This window comes from Candida parapsilosis, contig 005504 (assembly GCF_000182765.1).
Source record: "Candida parapsilosis strain CDC317 annotated contig 005504".
NCBI classification, from domain to species: domain Eukaryota; kingdom Fungi; phylum Ascomycota; class Pichiomycetes; order Serinales; family Debaryomycetaceae; genus Lodderomyces; species Lodderomyces parapsilosis.
In genome coordinates, this window is record NW_023503277.1 from 39,409 (window position 1) to 61,461 (window position 22,053).

General features: G+C 39.4%; 9 protein-coding genes across 9 annotated transcripts; 4 read left to right on the forward strand and 5 right to left on the reverse strand. All coding sequences in view use genetic code 12, as the record gives it.

The window, feature by feature from the left end:
* Positions 1 to 375: 375 nt before the first annotated feature.
* On the reverse strand, positions 376 to 3,429 carry CPAR2_600170 (uncharacterized protein; the record flags this gene model as incomplete). The annotated part of the gene is made up of 1 exon (XM_036807656.1): positions 376 to 3,429. The coding sequence occupies one exon, from the start codon at positions 3,427 to 3,429 to the stop codon at positions 376 to 378; it is 3,054 nt and encodes a 1,017-aa protein (XP_036662789.1).
* A 1,411-nt stretch (positions 3,430 to 4,840) lies between these two features.
* Positions 4,841 to 5,923, reverse strand: CPAR2_600180 (uncharacterized protein; the record flags this gene model as incomplete). The annotated part of the gene is made up of 1 exon (XM_036807767.1): positions 4,841 to 5,923. The coding sequence occupies one exon, from the start codon at positions 5,921 to 5,923 to the stop codon at positions 4,841 to 4,843; it is 1,083 nt and encodes a 360-aa protein (XP_036662790.1).
* Positions 5,924 to 6,395: 472 nt separating this feature from the next.
* CPAR2_600190 (dipeptidyl-peptidase III) lies at positions 6,396 to 8,465 on the forward strand (the record flags this gene model as incomplete). Its single annotated transcript, XM_036807878.1, has 1 exon — positions 6,396 to 8,465. The coding sequence occupies one exon, from the start codon at positions 6,396 to 6,398 to the stop codon at positions 8,463 to 8,465; it is 2,070 nt and encodes a 689-aa protein (XP_036662791.1).
* A 406-nt stretch (positions 8,466 to 8,871) lies between these two features.
* On the forward strand, positions 8,872 to 11,214 carry MDL2 (Mdl2p; the record flags this gene model as incomplete). The annotated part of the gene is made up of 1 exon (XM_036807990.1): positions 8,872 to 11,214. The coding sequence occupies one exon, from the start codon at positions 8,872 to 8,874 to the stop codon at positions 11,212 to 11,214; it is 2,343 nt and encodes a 780-aa protein (XP_036662792.1).
* A 165-nt stretch (positions 11,215 to 11,379) lies between these two features.
* CPAR2_600210 (uncharacterized protein) lies at positions 11,380 to 11,724 on the reverse strand (the record flags this gene model as incomplete). Its single annotated transcript, XM_036808101.1, has 1 exon — positions 11,380 to 11,724. The coding sequence occupies one exon, from the start codon at positions 11,722 to 11,724 to the stop codon at positions 11,380 to 11,382; it is 345 nt and encodes a 114-aa protein (XP_036662793.1).
* An 80-nt stretch (positions 11,725 to 11,804) lies between these two features.
* Positions 11,805 to 14,516, reverse strand: POL5 (DNA-directed DNA polymerase; the record flags this gene model as incomplete). Its single annotated transcript, XM_036808212.1, has 1 exon — positions 11,805 to 14,516. The coding sequence occupies one exon, from the start codon at positions 14,514 to 14,516 to the stop codon at positions 11,805 to 11,807; it is 2,712 nt and encodes a 903-aa protein (XP_036662794.1).
* Positions 14,517 to 14,917: 401 nt separating this feature from the next.
* Positions 14,918 to 15,943, forward strand: CPAR2_600230 (uncharacterized protein; the record flags this gene model as incomplete). Its single annotated transcript, XM_036808323.1, has 1 exon — positions 14,918 to 15,943. The coding sequence occupies one exon, from the start codon at positions 14,918 to 14,920 to the stop codon at positions 15,941 to 15,943; it is 1,026 nt and encodes a 341-aa protein (XP_036662795.1).
* A 2,252-nt stretch (positions 15,944 to 18,195) lies between these two features.
* Positions 18,196 to 19,623, reverse strand: SHE3 (She3p; the record flags this gene model as incomplete). The annotated part of the gene is made up of 1 exon (XM_036808434.1): positions 18,196 to 19,623. The coding sequence occupies one exon, from the start codon at positions 19,621 to 19,623 to the stop codon at positions 18,196 to 18,198; it is 1,428 nt and encodes a 475-aa protein (XP_036662796.1).
* A 1,353-nt stretch (positions 19,624 to 20,976) lies between these two features.
* Positions 20,977 to 22,026, forward strand: ADO1 (adenosine kinase; the record flags this gene model as incomplete). Its single annotated transcript, XM_036808545.1, has 1 exon — positions 20,977 to 22,026. The coding sequence occupies one exon, from the start codon at positions 20,977 to 20,979 to the stop codon at positions 22,024 to 22,026; it is 1,050 nt and encodes a 349-aa protein (XP_036662797.1).
* Between the last annotated feature and the right edge of the window lie 27 nt (positions 22,027 to 22,053).

Below are 22,053 nucleotides of genomic sequence, written 5' to 3' on the forward strand. Positions count from 1 at the left end.
GCTCAATGAGCGCGGGGATGCAACTCTAACCCCATAAAACGGTAGAACGATGCCAAAACATAAATTACACAAAAGTTGAAATATCCTAGGATATACCATCTCGGCCGTCGGACCCCACCTTTTTTTATCGACTGAACTACCTCTAGATCTCCACCATACTCTCGCAGACCGCCACTCTATCTCAAATGGTAAATGCGTTATCCATTTTACCCTAGCAAGCTTACTCAATACCGGTATAGTTCTTGTCTGTCCACCGAGGGTAATTACCCTAGAGAAAGTGAAGCGAGCTTCAATAAACAAACTACCGTTGCAACGTTTATGTTATTATATTTCGACACCACACTTACACAAGCTATACTAAAGCCCATTCAACAATCATTTTTTCCTTAACCAGTCGAAAAACCTTGAGCTACGTTTCATCCCCGCCAGCGACAATGAATCTTCAACATTACTCTTTGATCTGGTATGTCCACCCCTGTTTCCCCCTCGCCTTCTAGTTGTGGGACCTACTGCTGCATCAACTTGTCCTCCTCGTTTCAATTTCGCTTCATTGGTCAAAGTGATAGACAAGGCCGCTCCACCAACGCCAATTTCATTCAAACCAAGCGTCGTTGATGAAGAGGAAGATGCATTGGATGAGAATGATACGGCATCAGCATTGCTGCCTATGCGAGTCATCGTCATTTTGCTCAGTTTTGCTTCTCGGTTTGGATACTTGTTATATTCATACTTGCTCATTGGTGCATCCAAAGTCTTTTTCGGTGGTGGAATTTGAGTTTGTTTAAAAGAATTTGATTCTGCTGATGATAAAGGTCGACGAGAGGTTGATTTGGATGGTGACTTTGGCCTTCCCAAATTGTTCAGCTTTTTCAATGATGATGAAGAGTGCGATTGTTTGACTGTCAGTGTAGTTGGAGAAGGCAGCGCTTGTGCGTTGTGTATATCTGATGATGGTGATGATGCAGAAGGAGGAGGAGCCAAGACAATATGTGGATGGATCTTATTCAACTGAGTTGAGCTAGCTGATTCTAACGTGATTGTTTCATTGTCTATGGTAGTTGGGGTGGTGGTGGTGGCTAAATCAACTCCTCTTGGCGACAGTTTATTCAGTATTGTAGATTCACTTGGAAGCAGAATCAGATTATCATTACTGTGTCCCAGTTGAGGAATGGGGAACAAATGTGATGAGATTGTTGACGCTGAATCAAGTGCTGGCAGCGAGGAATCTAGATCCCGAGTGGAAACAACAACTACCGGTTTAGCAGCGGCATCGGCGGTGGTAGCTTCTGAGTTGTTTAACTCCTCCTCCGCCTCCACGCCCGCCTCCACGCCCGCCTCCACTTCTGCTTGTCGACTCACTGATTTGCCATCTGTAATAACCATTGATGAAATTTCCGAATTAACACTAATGGGACTGGTTGAAGCGTCTCCGCGTTTATCACTGATGGCAGTTGACACTGATTCCGCGGTGGATTGAGTCGCTAATGTGGATGGAGTGGAGCATTGCGGTACCGGTGGGTGCAACGTTGTTGCCAAATCAATAGGAACAGCCGTGTTGTTGCCATTGCCATTGCCATTGCTATTGCCAGTGATATTGCCATTGCCATTGCTATGGTTATTATTGTAATGATTGAAATGCACAGTGTTATTAAATCCATTCCCATTGTGTTTTGACGGCGACAATGTTGATTGTAATCGGTAATATTCTCTAGTTGGTGATGAAATCCTCTTCAACTCGTTATACCGTATTGATGAAAATGAGCGTTTACTCTTTAGTGTAGGCAACGACGAATAATGACTAAGGTATCTCGTTTTGCGTGATCCTGGTTGTAGTTGTTGTTGTAAATGTAGTGGTGTTTGATGGCTAATGTTGTTGGCTGATACTGTTTGAGATGCAGTAATAGAGTTGGTTGAAGTAGCCGAAATTGATGTTGATGGGGATTGTGGTGGTTGTGCAGTACCTGTAGCTGACATTGGTGGGGTGTTTGTACTTGTTCGATCAATACTCTCGGCCGATCCTCTCATAGCATTGGAGATGCGGTTCGATTGATCATAGAATATTTGGTATCGATGTGCTTTGGCTCCTGATCTTTGTCGCGTAGGAGTTGAAAACGATGGTGTTGGTGGTTGAGCTGAGGAGGTAGCAGTAGCAGTAGCAGTAGCAGTAGCAGTAGCAGTAGCAGTAGTAGTAGTAGCAGCAACATTATTTGAATGTGATGGTGGCGGAACTGAAGTAAAACTCGATGATGAGGAGTTGGCCAGGGAGTAAAAATTATGAGTAGGTTGTGGTAATGCATCACAGTCTTCCTCCTCATCTAAATGTAATTCTTGCAAGTCTTGTTCTTCAATCTCATCATGATTCTTCGTGATGGCGGCGCTTGCTATTCCTGCGGTTTCTTCCGTTCCTGCTGGCCTCGCTGCTGTCGTTGTTGTGGATGACGCAACTGTAGTCCTATCCTCCGTTGTATCTTCTTCCTCGGCAATTGCTGGTGAGCCCAAGAAGTCATCAGTACTGAAAATGGCGTCATCGTGAAGCTGCAGTCCAATATGCAAGTTTGCAGTAAGAATATAATCCAAGTCAATCATGGCATCAGGTACATCCTGTTCTTCATGTTGTTGTGGCTGCGGTTGCGGCTGCGACTGCGGCTGTAAATGCAGTTGCAGCAATTGATAAGTCAAATGTCGAGGTGATTGCAGTAAATATGGTGTGCTTTGTTGTCGTAATGATGAGTGAGATAGTTTATTGGATAATTGTATGGGCGAGCTTAAACTTTTCCTGAAATTTGTGGTGTAAGTCACTCCTGAATGAGGTGAAGTACTATAGTTATGCAAGTCATGATGACGATGATGACCACCATCGTCCTCTTCTGTGTCGTGATCGAATTCACTTTTGGGAAAGGCAAACCCGGTGTCTATCGGATTAGCAAAATCCTCTTTATTATTAAAATGAAAGTATCGATCCAATGCATAGTCTTCGTCGTCTGCTTTAGTTCTAGGTGTATGGTCAGCAAATCCAACAACTCTTTCCTTTGGTGCAGATGTTGATATTGTTCTATTTCCATGGTTGTTGTTGTTGTTGTTATTATTATTATTATTATTATTATTACGAGCTGGACTGCCAGTTATACCAAGGACATTATTGCTGGATAAGGCTGAACGATGACCATAGTATGATGAGCGTGATGTACTGCCATTGTAGGGTATTGATTGTGCTGCTGCTGCTGCTGCTGATGCACCACCTGGTGATGATACTGGTGGTGGTGGTGGTATATTAAATAGTCCCAAACCATCAAAATCTCCCAGTATAGCTTGTGATCTTTTGTGTCTATGAGTTCTTGGATTAAACGGGGTGGATGCGGGGGTAGATGTAGACGTGGTTGCTGTATGAGGTGGACTTTGAGGTATACTTAGATGATGATTAGATGACATCCTCTTTGTGTCACACTGCGTAAATTAAAGGTGCTATGCTAATTGTTATATGATGACAAAACGGGATATGGTGGAGGTCGAGGCTAAATGTGTGTATCAAGGTACCAATGCTAATCGTATATGTTGGCGTCTATGGCTTCAAACGAGTGTGTCGGATGTTTAGGGCAAAAAACAAAAACCAAAAACTAAAAAACAAAAAAAAAAAAGAATTCGAAATGAAATGAGTGTGACTGACTGACTGACTGACTGACTGACTGATGATGAACAAAACAATGAAAAAGATGTAAAAGCAGTTTTAAAGTATGAAAGAACCAAAAAACCCCCAAAATATAAAAGAAAGAAGGGGGGGAAGACTAGAAAAAGATACTTTCTCCCTTTTATCTTCCTTTATCGTGTGATGATATCTCTCACTCCGTATGGGTGTGTGTGTGATGAGGGTCTGCTGTTTCTCCTTGACCTTTTGAGAAAAGAAAAAGAAGGGGAAAAGGACCGGATGAGATTTTTCTCGTAAAAAAAAAAAAATTAAAATTAAATTAAAATTAAAAAAAGAAAGGAAAGAAAGGAAAGGAAAGAAAGAATGAGAGAGAGCCCGTCGTTCTCGTTTACTTTCTTCTTTTGGTGTCTCGTTCTCTGCCTCCCCTGCCTGTGCCTCCCTGCCTGTGCCTCTCCCCACCAGTTGCCAAAGAAGAAGTGGAAATACTACTATTGAAAGGAGTATAATAAAGTATAGAAGGAGGAGGAGGAGGAGGAGGAGGAGGAGGAGGAGACAGTGGAGCAGTGGTATACTCTCGCCACCAAATACACCATCTCTTTTTCTTTTATTTTTCTCCAACTTCAGTACCTTTGAAAAGGAGGATATGCTTCTATTTGGTGTAGCTGTAGCTAGAAAAAAAAAAAGAAAAAGAAAACACTCCAACTCTAGTAACAAAGACGAGGTTACATGACATCAATTGTCGTAACTAAGCATGTTACGACAATTGACGTCATAAGTGAGAATTTTTAACTCAAACGAGAAATAGTTACACAAAGACACGTCTGTTTTTTAATTGCGACGAGACTGTCAATGTCTCAGAATTTTTAGTCGCGACACTTGACAATTTCTTTTTTTTTCTTTTTTCTTTTTTTGTTTTTTGTTTTTTGTTTTTTGAACAATTGTACACTACCAACCGAAACTCACACACCCTCATCCTCCAACTATACAATACAAATACAATACCATATCGATTTTCATGACAAAGAGATGATAAAAAACAAGTACAGTGCAAAACACAAACTTCATTTAACTTTAAACCCAAGAGAGCTTACTCAGCTTGTAGATGTATAAATATATATATATACATATATATATGGAAAGGTTATTTCATTACTATCATCATCATCATCATCATCATATGCTCATTCTTTTAATTAATTACTTCCCTTGAAGTTGAAACTGTCTCTTTCTTTCTTCCTCTTTAGCACGCTGATAAATCTCATCCTTCTTATAATCAACCCGATTAAGAAAATCTTGTTTATCAAGGTACCCGCCACGATTATGTCTCTTTAACTCATCACCAATTTTCCTCTTGTCAATAAAACTAGCCCAATCTAATCGAGATTTCTCCAACGTTGACAACTTCATCTTTTTATTATTGCCATTTAAAGCAATAAATTTATCAATTAATGATGGTCGTTTTAATTTGATTCGCAATTCATAAGTTTCTTTAGTTTGGGGGTCTTGACGCATTACTTTAACTTCAGTTCGTTTATTTGGTATCTCGTTGGTTGATGAGGAAGTTATAGAACTGGTTGAATTGAGATAGGCTTTGGCTTCTTCTGAATTGGCATCAACTAGTTTGCTTTCAGTAATGAGTTTACCAGCAAATGTATAATTAATTTGAATGCGAATTTGTTGTTGTTGTTGTTGTTGTTGTTGCTCACCACCACCACCACCACCACCAACACCACCACCAGTGGAGTTGGTTTTACCTACACTGTCCGACCCTTTTGCTCTCAGACAAGATTCCCCAACGTTGTCCGGTGTTGTTTCTAACTCCCCCTCATGAATATCAACTTTGTTTTGTTTTAAATCACTGAAAATCAGTTCTATATCTAATGAACATGTATCTTTCACCAACCCACGTGAGTCAGTCTCAAACAGGCCAATAAATTTAGCTTGTTTCTGTTGTTTAGCTTGTAATCGTTGCGATCGAGTTTTAACTTGTGATATACTCGATTCTATTTTGGAAAAGTCAGGTATCTTACCACCACCACCCGCTAGATCAGCATCATCTTCATCGTCATCTTCATCGCTAGCTTCAACATCCTCTTTTTTTGTTGGATCGTAGTCCTCGTCCTCCTCTTCATCTTCGTCTTCGCCAACACCTTTGTCATTATCATCATCACCTTCTACCCTTTTATCTTCAAACGATACTGTTTTGTCGAGCTTTGAATCTATAATTGAAGTTGGCGTATCACTAGCGGGTGTACTCGTGTTAGACGTAGCATCACTCATAGTGTATAGAGTGGAGTGTACTAATTGTATATGTTCGACTGATGTGTGCCATCTTAGCATTCAATTCCAAGATTTTCTTTGTTCTGCTAACTCTATATATGTGCACGTGACTGACTTCACCAAAAGGAACCGACTTGTGTCTTAGTTGGAAAGCCACTTATGAGAGAAACGTAGATATGGAAAATCATCATACATTTTGTGAAGAGGCAAGCTCTGGCTTCGCATCTACCGTGATTATCCGATCTTACAGAGCCCACCCATCGCTACTTGCACAAAAGAAAAGTAGTAGGTCCCACCGAAACGCCGTAACTTTGGTGTGGTCGGCGATCACGCGGCTCCACAAATTCTCTCCACTCTCTCGTACGACATAATTTTTTTTTTTTTTTTTTGCCACTGCACAAAATATAAACTAGGCCAAAATCACCCACAGGACAAACTCAATTCCCAATTATCCCCTTCCACTCCCTCCACAATGTCCATTGATTTATTCTATGCCGACTCAGAGGCTCCAATTGTCTCGTTGTCAGCCAAAAAACATTTTAATCAACTATCATCGCCTAATTTACAAAAATACGCTCATCATTTATCAAGAGCATCGTTTCATGGTTCAAGAGCAGTTTTGGACTCAGTTTCACCCGAAAGTCCCGTAATCTACGACTTGATATTACGCGTGCATGAAAAATTGGATAAACCACATTCAAACCAAGAATATATTGATAAATTATCCACGTCGTCGTCCTCCCTTGACAAGCAGGATGTGACGTATTATTTGGAGTATGCTGCTCAATTTTTGGATAATTTGGGCAACTACAAGTCTTTTGGTGATAGGAAATTCATTCCTAGAGTCAGCAAGGACAAGTTTCGTCAATTGATTGAAAAAATTGATGATGAAGTTGCAACTGAGTTGTATAACAAGGTTGAAGATCAGATTTACGATACTGAACGTGGGCTATTAGGGTACCCTGACCATGGTCTCTTGTCAAACTATTACCCACACAGTGCAAACATCACTAAAGATGAAATCGACGCCGTCAACAAGGCATTGTCATCAGCAGGAATCATGCCAGAAAACACCAGGGTTGTTAAAAACGGCAGTTCATACACTGTTCTCGTTGCATCGGCTGATTCAACAAATCTTTACTCCGATTTGAATTTGCAAACCGATAATGGCACCAAGATCAATTTTCAATTCGGTGATCATGCAAGCGACTTTTCCAAAATTGTTCAAGAGTTGGAAAATGCATTGAAATACGTTTCCAACGATACCCAAAGAAAACTCATTTCCTACTACATTGAATCTTTCAAGTCTGGTTCAATGTCGGCTCACAAGAAATCTCAAATTGAATGGGTCAAGGACTTGAAACCGGAAGTTGAATCAAACATCGGATTCATTGAAACTTATAGAGACCCAGCTGGTGTACGTGGTGAATGGGAGGGTCTTGTAGCCATGGTGAATCATGAACGTACGGCCAAGTTCTCTCAATTGGTGGCCAATGCCAGTAAATTTATTGCTCAGTTACCATGGGAAAGTTTTTATGAAAAGGATACATTCACACCACCTGATTTCACTTCATTGGAAGTATTGACATTTGCCGGATCTGGTGTTCCCGCTGGAATCAATATCCCCAATTATGATGATGTGAGATTAAACTATGGGTTTAAAAATGTCTCTCTTGGTAATGTCCTTTCGGCCAACCCCAAAAACCCCAAAAAGGAAGAAATCATTACATTCATTGATGATCAAGATTTGTTCAAAAAATGGAGAGATGATTCATTTGAAGTTCAAGTGGGGTTGCATGAGTTATTAGGTCACGGAAGTGGCAAATTGTTGCAAGAAACTGAACCGGGTAAATTCAATTTTGATAAGCTGCAACGCAATGATGTAACCACTTGGTACAAGCCTAATGAAACTTGGGCTGGGGTATTTGGTGCCAACAGTGGATCCTATGAAGAGTGCCGTGCTGAATTGGTGGCATTATACTTGATTCTTAAGGACCCCACACAAGTGTTGCCCATTTTTGGCATCACTTCCAAATCTAGCCAAGACGATGTCATGTACATTGCCAGTTTATTGATGATTCGTGCTGGTTTACTTGGTTTAGAATACTGGGACCCTGAGGCCAAGAAATGGGGTCAACCTCACATGCAGGGGCGTTTTGCCATTATGAAACAATTGCACAAGGCTGGCGTATTTGAATTCAAACATTCACAATCTGATTTTTCCGATTTGAAGATTGTTGTTGACAAGTCGAAACTTTATGATGGTGTTACTGCTGTTGACGCACTTGGTGACTTTTTAGGTCAGTTGCACGTCTACAAATCCACGGCTAATGTTACTCAAGGATTGAAATATTATCTTGAAAAGAGTAATGTTGAAGATGAATATGCCAAGTTTAGAGATGTTGTTATTAAGGAAAAGAAACCAAGAAAGATTTTGATTCAAGCAAATACGGTTTTAAAAGAGGATGGAAGTGTTGATTTGATCGAGTATGAGGAAAGTGAAACCGGTATGATTGAAAGTTATTTTGATAGAAATGTATAGGATATGAAAAAGAGTAGATGCACAATAGAAAATGCAAAAGCCCATATCAAACAGCGAATTCCGGAGCCGAGATTCAACACGAGAGGATTGAGGCTTCAACTTGATCTGGTTGTCTTAAAGAGAGTACATAATAATGTGGACGCCATCCTTTGTAGCTCTTCCAACCCTCTACTACCAAAGATACGTTTCTTGGGTAAATTCATCTAGATGACTCAGTTTTGGTGAACGAATCGGTTGGAAAAAGAGAAACGAAAAAAAAAAAAAAAAAAAAAAAAAAATTATTCCGATGAAGATTTGACAACCAAAGATCCATCTACAACCAACTCTTTCCACCCACGAAAGCATCTGCTAACTCATAGCAGCTTCGAATTTATTATCCGGCACCACACATAGCATTCCCCCAACCATGCTCATGCTAAAACCAGCATCTGTCCTACTATGTCGATTTACAACACGACAAACCTTGAGAACATATCACATCCTTAATCCACACAAACTTATACCGAGGAGTAATATCATCATCAATAATCCTCATTGCAGAAGCATATTGAGTCTTGTACGATTCAACTCGACATCATCTCTTTCCAATGAGTCTCAAAAGACCAAACTTATTCACGACTCATCAGTCAAATCACATCTAGATCTCGCTAAACTAAAAAAGAAGGAGATCAAACAAGAGGAGAACAAACAGTTTTCCAAATTGGACAAGAAAACATTTGGAGAAAATATGAAAACCATTGGTCGAATACTAAAATTGGGTAAATCCGATTGGAAGTTGTTTTTGCTTGCAATTACATTTATTTTATGCGCAGTACTATACCCAACCACCGCCGTCAAACTAGTTGGTGCTCTACTAGACTCATTCAATTCAGGAACTAGAAACGCCAATGGTGAATTGATGGTGTGGGGTTACACGGCAAAGACGATTTTCGAATTCATGGTTCCATTCATGTGTCTCTCTGCCCTTTGTTTTTGGGCTAGAATTTGGGTATTGAAGTTACTAGGTGAACGACTTGTTGCTAGGCTAAGAGCCAAAGTGATGAAGAGTTTATTACGCCATGATGCGAAATTTTACGACAATGACAAGAACAAAGTTGGCGATTTAATATCGCGTTTATCAAGTGATGCATATGTTGTGAGCAAGTCAATAACGGGGAATCTACCCGATGGGTTGAAAAACTTGTTGTTTGGAGTTATTAGCTCCTATATGATGTATTCGATAAACCCAATGTTGTTTGGAGTCATGTTGTTGATTTCACCACCAATCACCATTGGTTCTGTATGGTATGGTGAAAAAATTAGGAAGTTGTCCACCAAATTACAAAATGCTAGTGCTGGGCTAACAAAAGTCAGTGAAGAGACATTGAATGCAGTCAAATTGGTTAAAGCATTCACTGGGGAACAAAAGGAACTCAACAAGTATAGTGCTAGGATTAGAAACGTTGTCAAAGTTGCCAAACAAGAGGCATTTGCACAATCAAATTATTCTGTTAGCATATATACCCTTTATCATGCGGGGTATTTATCATGTGTTGCATTGGGTATATGGCTTATGCAAAAGGGTCAAATGACTGCTGGTGATGTTGTGGCGTTTACAATGTATCTGGAATTTTTTAACCTGGCATTGTATAGCTTAACAACGACATACCTTGAATTGATGAAAGGTGCTGGTGCCGGAGTCAAGCTTTTCAACTTGATTGATTACAAAAGTGATGTTGATCCCATCAATGGGGAAAAAGCGGGCAATTTGCAAAATGAAGTTGAGTTTAAAGATGTTACATTCAGCTACCCAACAAGACCCAATGACAAGGTGTTTGATCATTGTAGCTTTTCCATTGCTAGTTCAACCAGCACTTGTATTGTTGCTCCTTCAGGTGCAGGAAAATCTACCGTTGCTGCATTACTTTTAAGATCATACAACATCCAAGGTGGTGAGATCTTAATTGGTGGGGAAAACATCAAAGATATTCAAGTTCGTGATTTGAGAAGGTATATCATTGGTATTGTTCAGCAAGAGCCACTTTTACTAAGTGGTACAATCTTGGAAAACATCGTGTATGGTCTCACTCCAAAACAAATTCGCCAACTTTCAATGGATGATATCATTGAAGTGTGCAAGCAAGCCAATTGTCACGACTTCATCGAGAGTTTCCCTGAGAAATATGACACTATAATTGGCAGCCGAGGTGCTTCATTATCAGGAGGCCAAAAGCAACGAATTGCCATTGCTCGTGCATTGATTAAACGTCCCAAGATTCTAATCCTCGATGAAGCCACCTCGGCGCTAGATTCAAAATCAGAGTCGTTAATCAATGAGACCTTGAAAAACTTGACTTCGCAAGGAAGAATGACAATCATATCCATCGCCCATCGATTATCAACCATTTCGAAATCAGAGTTTGTTGTTGTCTTGGGCAAGAATGGCAAAGTTGTTGAACATGGCAGATTTGTTGAACTCTTTAGTGACCCCAATAGTGAATTATCCAAATTATTAGATGAATCGACAAACAAACAAGATGAAGATAAAATTGACGAAGAAGAAGCAGATGAAATAGAGCATGCAAATTATGAAGCAGAAAAGATTGAACAAAATCAACGTGATTTTGGAAAATTGGAACATTTACGAGCCATGATTGATTCCTTACCTGAAGAACTCAAAGATCAATTGATTGAAGAAATCACCCTTGACACAAAGAAGAAAATTCAGAATATGGATAGTGCAACATTGGGTGAAGATTTGAAAAGATAGTGAAGTGTTTGTAAATAGAGAAAATGTTCATCTTGTGCACAACGTAAAACCGTAATTGTGTATTACCCAGTTTGATTTCGAAGCTCTATCTATACAATCTGCTGCTCCACACTCTCACTCACTCACTCACTCACTCACTCACTCACTCTTTCTTTCTCTCTCACTTTATTTGTCAATTGGTTTCAATTCTCTTGGTTCACCAGCTTTTCCATTTTCGTAAACGGCAACTTTAGCTTCAACAACACCTCTTCTTTCGGCAGCAGCTTTAAATTCTGGCTTCAATGAGTTTCTCAAAGTTTGTGCCGCAATAGCAAATGCCTTGTTTAATGAAATACCTGCTTGTTTGTACGCTGACATGGTTGTGAATAGATGCTTGTGGTGGTTGTTGATCAATGGTGAATAATTTTTTCTCTTTTCTCTTTTCTCTTTTCTCTTTGACTTCTCGGTATCGGCCAGAGCTTTATTTTTGTTGAAGGAAATTTTTCTAATTGGTTTACAAATTGTACTCATTTACACGACCAAGCTCTAATTCTAGTTTGGCACCCTAAAGCTATACATATATATATGTATGTATACAAAATTGGTTGTGCTTATTGCCCGCTCAAATTGTGTCTTTTATCGTTGAGCCAATTGATAAAATCAAAAAACAACGATACCTGGAGTTTGTTGTTTTTATTTAGTGCCCATTTCTTCAAGGCATTGGTGTATATGTCAATAATCGGTTCCAATTGTGATGAATCTACCCCAATCAAGTTCTTGGCAAGGATGATGCAACTCTGATTGTAACTAGCAATAACAGCATGGTTTGATGACTTTGTAGTTGCAGCCTGATCTTGCAACTTTTCAATCAATTGTTTGCACCATTGAGTGAACTCTGGTACGTCTTGGATACTTGTTGGCCCGGTTGCAGAGTACACCTTGGTCTTGCTAATTCTAGTCTTTAAGAATTTATGCGCCTTCACTCCCAAACTTTTATCCATAGTCAAATTGATCAACGTCACAACAGGACCAATAAATTTCAAATTGTACTCGGCATTAGGGTGGTGTTTAGTAAAACTCTCCAATAAATCCAAAACTCTATTTTTGAAAAAAATCATATTCTCACGTGCTTCATGAACTTCCGTCTTTCTCTTGTTTCCTGAACTAACACTGTTTAGTATATCTTGTCTCTCTTTGAAAATTTTGGATAATTGATCATCCATGGCCATCATTTGCTCATCATCCATGGAATCACTTTCGTATTCGTCGTTGGATGAATCGAGGTCAGAAAGTTCGTCAAATTTGACTTCTCCCGATTCAGCGGTGGGTATACCCAAGGCTTTTGCAAGCTTGAGATTTGTTTCTTTGTCGAGGTCAGTCATGGTGTTGTTGGCGGTCTCGTTGTTCGAGTCATCGTCTGAGTCGTTATCGCCATCTTCAGAGTCATTATCGCCATCGTCTAAGTCGTTATCGCCATCCTCGGAATCGTTATTGCCATCCTCGGAATCGTTATCGCCATCCTCATCATCATCTTCGTCACCTTCTTCATCTTCACCATCGACAACCATTTCATCATCGTTTTCAAACAATTGCTTCTGCCCCTCTTTATTCTCCTTTGTCTTCAACACATCAAATAACAACTCAAAACATTCGTCGTTAATTCGCAACTGTCCCTCTTCATCAGTTCCACAAAGAAAATGATCCCATACAATCATTGACAACTTCTTCAACAAAGTGCTTTTTCTAGTAATGAAACTAAGGAGAACCTCCGTCATTACTAATGCAGTATCCACATTGTCCTCTGTTTTATCTACCTCCTTCTGATAAAGTGAAATTAGCTCTTGTGTAATTTGAACAATTTCTTCATCTCCCATGTACAATTGAATAAAGCACATGGAGAATAGTAAACCAAAGACGTTATCAAAATCCCCCTTTGAGCTAGTCGAGACCGATCGCAAGATTGCACTGGTTTCATCGCGCACTTTCCCCAATTCCTCATCAAATTCAACCAAACACTTACTAGTCTTTTCCAACAGGGCAATTTGTTCCACGCAGTACCTGGGCCATGTGATACCAGACTCTCCGCTTCGTGATAAAACCTCCGAAAGAACTGCATTTAATTTTTCTTGCGCCATTTTCCTGATATTTGGAGAAGCGTCGCTCTCAAAAAAGGCACACTTTATCAACAACCCAATAATTTGTTTCACAATATTGTCCTCCTTGTTAAACTTGACCAAATGCACCAACTTATCAAGACACCATTTGAGCACATTATCGTTTGAGTATTTAAACCCATCCGTAGTTGATTGACTTTTGAGCATTTCCGTGAATTTGGCAACGATTACAGGTATGTTCCCAATATTCAGTGCAGATAAGATCCCATCAATCGTGCGAGATTTTGTAATCAAATCAAAGTTCCAACACCCGCCCCGTGACTCATCTAACAAGCAACTGAGTAGCACTGGCGCTGTATCATTCGAGTGTGAGCCTTTGTCGGATATCGCCGACAACACTTTTACAGCTATGTTGTGTAATGTACGTGACTTGTGTGATGACTGGTTGATCAAACATCTCATAAAGTTTGGAGTGAATAGCACATCCAAGTCGTGATCCAATTTGGCCAAAAAATTCATGAAAATTTCAAACCCCCAATATTTCCTTTCGTGTGATGATTTTTCAGAAAATAATGACTCGTCCACAACGACTTTATAAAACACCTTCAAACCAATTATGTCATCTTCAGTTTTACTGCTGTTGCTTTTTTTCTGCTTCTTTTGCGGTGGTTCTTGCACTTTATCATTGCAATGAACAAAATCATCAATAAGAATATTCCATACAAATGGCAAGTTGGGTGTCCAATTACTCTTTTGTTTTCTATCTTCAGAATTTTCATCAACAATTTCAACATCTTTCAATACTTTAGCCAATACAGGTAGGTTGCCTTTATGAAGAGGATCGCCATTTTTCCAATTTGTTTTGGGTTTAACAATCTCAGAAGCAAGCTTTGATCTCGTAACCCTATCTATAGCCAAATAAATAGCCAACCCTTCAGTAGAAAGATTCAAACCTAGGTCATTCACTTTTTGCAAGACCTGCAAGTGTATTGTATTGGCTATTTTCTCATTGGCACTCTTGATGGCATCAATTAAACTAGAAGCAGTAGCTTCGCGTATCCAAGGCTTTGTATCTAATAAGTCCGTTAAAACGCCAATGAAGTGAAGCCACTCCGCTTCACTTGCTTCCTTGAGCCACCCTACCTTTATAACAACATTGAGCCCAAACAAACGACCAAACAAGAGCGCTCTTTCTTCTTTTCCCTTCATACCGCCTTTAATGGTGGTCACTTCAATCAACTTGTCAAGATACTTTTCCAAATTCAAATCTCCCCGCTTCCTCATCTCCAAAACAATTTCGGTCAAGAGCATGCCAAACCCCAATTTTGCAGTTTGTCTCGTTGATGTCAAGCCTTTGATTAAACGATTGTAAGTGTAGTCCCATTCTTGAGCCGAATCTTCCTCTATCAACTCTTGCATTAAAGCATTTGCTGCCTGTACTCTTTCTTTGGCATTGTCAGATGCCAACTTGGAAAAATGGTCCCTCTTCACCATATTAGGGGGCGCTGCTGTTTTCGTATTGGCAAAGAGAGCTTTGTTGATATTTTTCCTAATGCTCATCGAGATTATCAGCACAAAATGTCCCGCCTACAAATCTAGATCCGTTCACAATGAGAGCGCTTGCGTTACGTGGCCATAAGGCACCAATTACATTCATACTACCCATATCGGATGTACATATACTCACCTCGGATCAGACAGGTGTTGTTACAAAGTGGAATTTGCCAATCAAACGTCCGGTTCTTACATGGACGGCACATACTGATGCCATATTGACAATATTGAAATGGGGCCAATACATAATAACCCATTCGAGAGACTCCACCATCAAGATCTGGCTAGAGGACAAACTACAATATGAATTTCCTGTCAACGCTTTGAATTTCTCCAACATTGTCTTATTTTGCAATCATTACTTGATCACCCCAGCAACAACAAACTCAAATAACATTGACATATATCGACTCGATGAAGAGCCAATTGGTATCACGCGAGAAGTGGCCAACTTTTCATCCTACAACTTGGTACATGATGTAAAGTTTGAGGACATTGAAGGTAGAAAAGACTTTGGCATTATCATGAAGATGCTCATCATTAGCAATGTGCTTTACATTGGCTACGAGTCTGGAGATATAGTTGGACTAGTCATTAGTCTACCTCAGCCGACAATTATCCAAAGTGCAACGTCTGCACTGATTATAAACAAAGACGTGAAACTCAATCTTCAATATCACAATTCGTCTCATGTTCCTAATCCAATAATCTCATTGGCTGCATTGAACACTACTTTAGTGTCGGGATCAACCGGTAAGAAAGTGATTATCCATTCAGATCCAATAAAAGTTTGCAAGTTGAATGAAGCAGGCGTCCAAGCAATTGTTCCATATGGTGGTCAACTCATAATTGGTTTCTGGAATGGAGTAATCCAGCTGCTTGATGAAACTATTCAGCGCCCTTTGCCTCATATCGACGCTGATGAAATGAAAACCATAGTGAAATTGACCTACATGTGCATGCATATCAAAGCAGATACCCAAGATGATCAAAGTTACTCAAAGTTGATAAAGCAAAAGAAATACGGAGACTTGCTATTAGCGGGTTACGAAGATGGAACAATTGTGGGATATACAATATGAGTATATGGTCAATCAGCTATAAGGACAAAGAGGGTGTTCATTATGTGAGTTTCTTGCCCCCCCCCCATATCCATTGATGCTACACCAGGCTTTGAGTAGGGGTTTTGACGATCCACGACGGCATTATTTCAAAGATGCTTTTATTTGTAAACCTATAATCATTGGAAGATCAGCAGTTAAAGTACAGCTGCAGTGATTGGTTTCAATACGATGATCAAGTTTTTTTCTTTTTGGGTGGTACAGTTGAAACCATGTCTTGTCCTTTTTGCCCATATTTCTCATCACCTTCAACTGTACCCTGCTTCAAAAGAACACGCTGGAGCGATTTCAAGATCTCCTACGACAATCTCTTAACTGGGTGTTGTTTCGACGATAAAAGCCAATACGCAACTGCATTCATTGTTGCACATTCCTGATGATCAAATTTGCTCTATTCAATTTTGATCTTCTCTTTTCTTGTTACACCCAAAATTTTCAAGCGCAACAACTGCTTTGATGTGGGGATGTATGTTGGATCACTTTCGAAACCCAAACGAGTATCACTCGCTTACGTTACTGCATCCGATTGGGAATCAGATTCATCATAAAATGAGTCCAACGAAAGGAGATTGATCTCGGCTCCCCGACGAACACCCGATTGTTCATTACATTCACTTTTTGTTCCTCAACAACTCTAATCTGGAGGAAACTGAACAACGGCTTCAAATAGATGGGTTTTGCCAAACTTGAATAATGTTTCTCCAACTTGATATCATAATCTTCGTCATATTTCTTTGTAATCGGGTCGTAGTTCATTTCGAGGAGCTGGTTGTATGGGCTTGTTTTGTTTTGCACTTAGCAAAATCTTGCGATCCGAATGTTTCCGAGCTTGGCTGGATTGATATCCACATTGGCGCTCAGGATTTTCACATTATTTGCACTCAATTGATTGAATTGCTTATTGTTGGTACTCGTGAATTCCAGTTACTAATAATATTTCAATAGCAATTAATAATGTTATAAGATTATTTTGGCTTCGTTCTGGAGCAAAAATCCAATCTTGAATCAATGTTGGATTACGAAACTATTGTAAAGATCATTTTGCACCATTGTTTACAAATGCCGTGGTAGAAGCGAGACAATCTCCCAACCAAGAAAGGCAATCGAAAATCACAGGCTTCCCTTCATCAAATGTTGAATGGTCTCCTCGTTGTCTTCGCTTATCCATTCGACACAAAACCTCTCCTTCTTCTTGGGCGTCAACGATTGGTAAAATCTCAAGTTGATCCAATTGCAGCAATCTCCCGGCTCAATTTGACCTTTGCGTCGCTTGGTACCATATCCTTGTTTAAACCCCTTTCATTTTGGATTCGTCCACCAAACCAACCCAGTTTTCACCCATTGAAATTTCCCGATAGTTTTCAACATCACTATCCCTCGACAAGAAAAGCTCAACCCAATCTTTACGTAAGGGGCTAGCATTGAATGCTTCATTCTCAGTGACAAGAGTCTCAGCTTTTGATTTTATAACTTCATTGTTGGGGAATTTTGCCTTGTAAAGCTTCAACTTTGATCCAGTTTATTATTTCATTAGCTTGTTGTTTAGTTATTCTTGGGTACAGCTCAACAAATATGTTTTTTCTCAGACGTCGTTTTGTGGTATGCATCCCATGGCGTGGCTATCTCTCGTGTTGATTCGAAATTTGCCCCACTCTCTTGATTTTGGTCTTCCCCATTTGTTCCATTAGTTTGTCCTCTTTTCTTTTCCAAGTATTGCACATAGTACGCCACGCACTAATTCTTTTCATTCAACGCTTTCGCCTCTTCTGCCGATTCTAAAGTGAGTCAATGGCATTTCTTGATGTGCGATGGCAATTGTTCATGAAGGAAAAATTGGCCAAAGAAAAGAGCTGTTAATATGTTTTTATTCTTTTTCGAGGGGAATTTATTCTTTTGGTTTGAACAAGCGCTCTTTTTTTTTCGTGGGGGGGGGAGGCATTTGAGCGCCGAAAAACGTGCATCGAGCGGTAGTGAGTAGAATTATGATTATTCCCACTCAAAATGGGGCAGCTGCATGTACTCAAGCTGAATCCTCAAAAACTTTGCAAGCTCCTACAATGACTCCTTAAAAGCTTAATCTTTTGAAAATTTTTACTCAAAACAAAATTAAATAGCAAGTCTAGCTCTCTAAATACAAACAAATAAAAATTATACACCCACCCTTTTGAAACACCCCATACATCTCTATTATATTGTGCAAGCTCCTCTCAACTCTATACGGTGTGATCTATTATTTGCGAGTTTCGTTTATGTTTATGAGAACTCCCATTGCTGACCTTGTTGGGATTGCCATAAAAGCCTGATCTTCTCCTAGTTGACTTTTCAGTATTGCCAATACTGGTATTGCGATCACCATTGGACGTGGGAGCGTCACCACTGCCCTTTATACCATTTTTGTTTCTTGGTTTATTGATGTTTATGAGGTTATTATTAACCACAGGTTTTCTCAGCTCCAGTTGTGACTGTGATTGTGATTGTGACTGCGAACGCGAGTGTGAGTGTGGGTGTTGGTATGTTGTTTGGTGATGTGAGGTTGCATTAGAATGGGTATCATTTCGTGAGGAAGGTATATGTTGACTATGTTGATTGTGTTGATTATGTTGATTGTGTTGACTATGTTGTGCTGATTGAGGCAAGTTTGGTGATGAAGCCGCAGATGAATTGTTTGAGTTTGCGCCATTTTTCCTTGACTTGCGTCTTATTGAAGCAGATTTGGTCAAGGAAGTGTTATTGTTAGCAGCAGGTCCATTTTCCAAATCAGGTGACTGTATCAATGTTACTTCTTCATCATCAAACGACACATTATTCAAAGTTTCTCTTGACTCAGTAAGGATTGAATTTATATCAATTGACTCAACTTGTTCATGTTTGGTTAATTTTTCACTCAAATCGGGATACTTGTTTAATAAATAGTCAATTGTTTCCGAACAATCACCAAGTATTTGTTTACTTTCTTGACCATGTGTCTTTACCAAATTGGCCAAAGTTGTGAGAATTTGTAAAATTTTGGTATTCTTGTGAACATAGATGTTATCCATTGACTTCTTTTTGTTCCCCAAAGAATCCAACAATGTATCAATATCTTTATCATTACTAGTAATCAGTTTTTGTAATTCCAGCCATTTAACCATATTGGAACTCTTGTACTCTTCAAAATTGGCACTAATGGTTTCAATTTCCTTCTTGTAATGTTGTTTATACTCATTGCAACTAGTAACTAAAGCATCATATGATATTTTCAAACTTTCATATTCAGCCATTGTTTTATCATTATTGGTTGCTAAATTTTCACATCTCATCTTCATTTGTTTATTCAGGAAATTGATTGATTCAATTGAGCTCGAAAGTTCATTATGCTGATCTTCTAAATCAGCAATTCGACGATCTTTACGTTTCAACATGGCATTCAACATTTCATTTTCATGTTTTAAATTAGCCACTTGGTCAACAAATGATTCATTTCGTTGACTTAGTATTTGGTTCTTCTTGGTAGTCTCTTGATTAGATTGTTTTAAAGTCGTTATTTCATCAGTTAATTTGTCGATTGTAGACTGCAATGAGTCGATAACCCGTGAAGAAGACGACAAGGTGGTGCTAGGAGCTGACTTTTGAGGCGACGGTTTACTTGGTGACAGCGACATCTTTTAAAAGCTTCAGTGGGATAAGATACACAGCTGGTAAAACGAAGGACAGTGTTTTGGCTATTAATTAAAGTATGTCTAGAACTTCCCGTCTGTGGCTAGCTTTGTTTTCTGATTGACGACGAAGCGTGGATATCCTTTTGATTAAAAATGAATGTGTAGCCACAAAAATGCAATGCTTAGAATCTCTCCTGTATTATATATTGTGCTCTATAGGTGGTAATGAGTTCAACCTAAAGTGGTAATGGCTATTCTCTGTTCAACAGCAGTAGTAATTCCTCCTTCGCTATTGCTTCTGTCTATGCTTTTTTGGGTTTTTTACTGTTTTGTTGTCAAAATGAGAATAAAAAAATTTTAATTGACAGAAACAACCACAAAAATGGCACTTTTTGTTTTTCCCTTTGTTTATAATTTCATAAAATAGAGAGTTACGACATTGATATTTGCGACATTATGGGTTACGCGACACACAAACAAAGTCACATGCGAGAATCTTTCAAACGGCATTTAGACGATGGCGAAGGGGTATCGTATCGTATCGTATCGTGTGTGTCGTGTCGCAAACTAAACAAGAATTTTGCGACAACAAACTAGATAATCCCCCCTTACACCCCCACCTCCCCACCTCCACACCACGACATCAGTACTCAAACGATGCCACCTGCTAATATTTAGTGGTAGTGATGTCCATTAATTGAATCTATTCATCGCTGGAGGTAGTGGTGGCCATCGTAATATGCATTCGCATACAACAATGTCGTCATTAATTGTCGTAGAGTTGACCAATACGACATAATACCACCGAAAGGTTTATCCCATTGGCTCAGTTGAGTCCCCCATTCTGTAAAGATTAGCTTCTCTACATTTGCATAGAAACTTCTATTTTCATTCGTTTTAACATGTGTGTGAACAACATGATTGTACCACGTTTATCTGCGTGATCAAAAATATCTGGCGCTCGAATCGATTGAATGACCCTTTTCCAGCGCTTCCAAGGGTACGACCGCCTCCTACATTCCCACCTTCCCGCCTTCCCATCTTTTCATGATAAGAGAGAGGGAGTGGGAAGAGCATAAAAGCGGATAGATATTCTCTCCTTTTCGTTTCCCTATTTGCACGAGATTTTGCATCAGTCAGAGACAATAAACTTCCAATTCACGCACAAAAAAAGAAGGAAAACTTTCTTAATTTACGAAAAATAAAAGGCGCTAAGAATAAGAATAATTTAGAGAGATGAATTTTTCAACAACATTTATCAAACAATTTAAACTTGGACCAGTTACTAGATCAACTCTACTACGTACGGTAATCACTTCACGCAGTTACATCCACGCAACAGCACAATTGTCAACGATGTCCACCCCTCAATTCAAATTAGTCTGTTTAGGTAACCCACTTTTGGACCTCCAAACTAATGTCGATAAATCCTATTTAACCAAATACGATTTAAAAGACAATGATGCCATCTTGGCTGAAGATAAACATTTGCCAATCTATGAAGAAATCTTGCAAAAACCCGACTTGATTCTCGTTGCAGGAGGTGCGGCTCAAAATACCGCTAGAGGTGCTCAATACATCTTGCCTCCTCAATCAGTGGTTTATTTCGGTTCTGTTGGTAATGATGTTTATGCCGAACGGTTAAATGAAGCTAATGAAGCATATGGATTGACCACCAAGTACCAAGTGCAACAAGATTATGCAACTGGTAAATGTGCTGCTTTGATTTATGATCATCATCGGTCATTGGTTACTGATTTAGCAGCAGCAAATCATTTCAAGCCAGAACATTTACAAAAACCGGAGAATTGGGCCATTGTCGAAAATGCTCTGCATTACTACGTTGGTGGTTTCCATTTGACCGTGTCACCAGAAGCGATTTTACTTTTGGGTAAAGAAGCAGCTAAACACAATAAACCATTGGCTTTGAATTTCAGTGCTCCTTTTATTGCTCAATTCTTCAAAGATCAATTGGATTCGGTGTTACCATACGTCGATTACGTAATTGCTAATGAATCAGAAGCTGAAGCATATGCTCAATCACATGATTTGAAAGTTGATTCCAAGGATGTGGTTGCCATCGCCAAGGAGATTGTTAAATTACCCAAAGAAAATAAACAAATTCCACGTACTGTCATCTTCACTCAAGGTACTGAACCAACAGTGACGGTAACTGATTTGGGTAATGGTGAAGTCGAAGTTCATCAATACCCCGTGGCTCCATTGGCCAAAGAGCAAGTTGTTGATACTAATGGTGCTGGTGATGCTTTTGCTGCTGGGTTCATTGCTTCTTTGGTACAAGGTAAATCATTGGCTCAAGCGGTTGATGTGGGTCAATGGGCAGCCAAGTTGTCTATTCAACAAGTTGGACCAACTTTCCCATTCCCAAAGAAAACATATGAGTAAATTACTAGACTTAGCCATTCAAATTTT